Consider the following 1,770-nt stretch of genomic DNA (forward strand, 5'->3'; position numbering starts at 1 on the left):
GAGACTTCATCAAACTAGGCCACGACCCTAATGTGCGCCATTTTTCATCATGGCGAGGACAAGCCCAGCACACCGGCAACTGCTGTGAGTGTGCTGTCATATTGAGATTCATTCTAATGTCACACACACACTACACTAGGTTTGTACTTGTTGTGTCTGTGCGTATAGTTGTTGACTAGTGGGAGGAGCCAGAAGCCGGCGCGTCCCGCCCTCCGCGATCACCTAACGACGGACGTGTTCTCTCGTACGCTTTCCCGAGTCTCTAGCGCTGCTCTGCGCATGCGTAACGACCATGCATCGTACGCGCCTGCGCAGTGCCATTGCAGGAGGCTACAAGGAGGCAGGGCATTTGCCCTGACGTCAAAGTACTCACGGGGCGCAGAGGATCCTGGACTGGGGTTTAAAATATCTAGGTCGGGCGCTCCACGTGGTCTGTCTGTGTTTCTCCGCTCAGTGACAGAGGAGGAGCTGCAGCAGCTGTCCCGCTTTTCCAGGTAACTTAACCATCCCTTATCATTCCTGCACTTCCAATCCTAGTGTTACCTGCAGCCCCAGTGCAAGTTCCTAGGCTCTGTGCCCGGACTCCTTGCTCCGTGCTTCTGCTCATTCATACTCTGTTTATTCTCTCCTAATTCTCATTACAGTCTGTTGCAAAAGCAGAACTGTGCGCAATGTGTAATCTGCCTTTGTAAGTAAATACAGTATATAAGTATTAATTAATAATACTTATGAGTGTGCCAGTCTATTAGGGCCAGGCGTATCAAGCTTTAAAAAGTGATCGAGTGGAGAGTGATAAACAATGAGCCAATCTGCTCCTAAATGTCATTTTTCAAGCCCAGACTGTAACATGACAGGAGCTGATTGGCTGGCTATCACTTTTTGGAGCTTGCTACATCTGGCCCTTAGTCTGTTACAGTCCATAGAGTTACATCAGTCGCTATCTGCATAGAGTGCATCCCCCCCCCAATCATGCTGCTTTCCCCTTGTGACCTGCATTATGCTCCTTATTAAATTATTGTCTTATGCTGCAGAGATGGCTGCCACTGTCCTAGTGATTGGCAGCGGGGCCAGGGAGCATGCCCTAGCCTGGAAACTGGCACAGTCAGCCCATGTCAAAGAGATCCTGGTTGCGCCGGGGAATGCTGGGACTTCTGGTGGTGGGAAGATCTCCAATACTGGTAAGTGTCACATTGCCATCAGCCTTGTGTAAATTATGTTATTCAATGGTTAATTATTTTCAGTTGCTGAATGAGTAGAGAGTGCTGGGTGGGCTCATCCAATCAGGTGTCTGCTTTTATTTGTATACTAGGTGATTCATCGCGCCCTACGGGCGCTCTTCACACCGTCGTAAGGGGCTGCGCCCCCTTAATTTGTGAACGTTTGTATATGAGAAATATGGTTAGAATTGTATGAAAGATGCCCTGCATTGCAACTTAGGTGTCCGCGAATGGCGGGAGGGGGGGTCGCGGAGGGTGCCGCGAATTGCAGGAGGGGGGGTTGTGGGGGGGGTGGATGCTGCGAATCGCGGGAGGGGAGGGATTGCAGAGTTTTGCGGGAGGGGGGTCGCGGGGTGGGTTGCCGCAAATCGCGGGAGGGGGGTTACGGGGGCGGGGTTGCGGCGAATCATGGTAGGGGGGGTCGCGGGGGGTGTGCCGTGAATCACGGGAGGGGGGGTCACGGGGTGGGGTGCCGAGAATCGCGGGGGTGTGTGTGTGTGCCGTGAATCGCGGGAGTGGGGGTTGCGGGGTGGGGGGGTGTGACGCAAATCGA

General features: G+C 53.0%; 1 protein-coding gene across 1 annotated transcript in view; it reads left to right on the top strand.

The window, feature by feature from the left end:
* Positions 1-285: 285 nt before the first annotated feature.
* Positions 286-1,770, top strand: part of GART (phosphoribosylglycinamide formyltransferase, phosphoribosylglycinamide synthetase, phosphoribosylaminoimidazole synthetase) — a 32,331-nt gene continuing 30,846 nt past the window's right edge. The window contains exons 1-2 of the mRNA XM_083171795.1: positions 286-494; positions 1,032-1,178. Coding sequence (XP_083027921.1) covers positions 1,034-1,178 — 145 coding nt within the window. The 5' untranslated portion in view covers positions 286-494; positions 1,032-1,033. The remainder of the gene's footprint in view (positions 495-1,031; positions 1,179-1,770) is intronic.

The sequence above is a fragment of the Crinia signifera genome, chromosome 2 (genome assembly GCF_055691185.1).
Source record: "Crinia signifera chromosome 2, ASM5569118v1, whole genome shotgun sequence".
Lineage (NCBI taxonomy): Eukaryota > Metazoa > Chordata > Amphibia > Anura > Myobatrachidae > Crinia > Crinia signifera.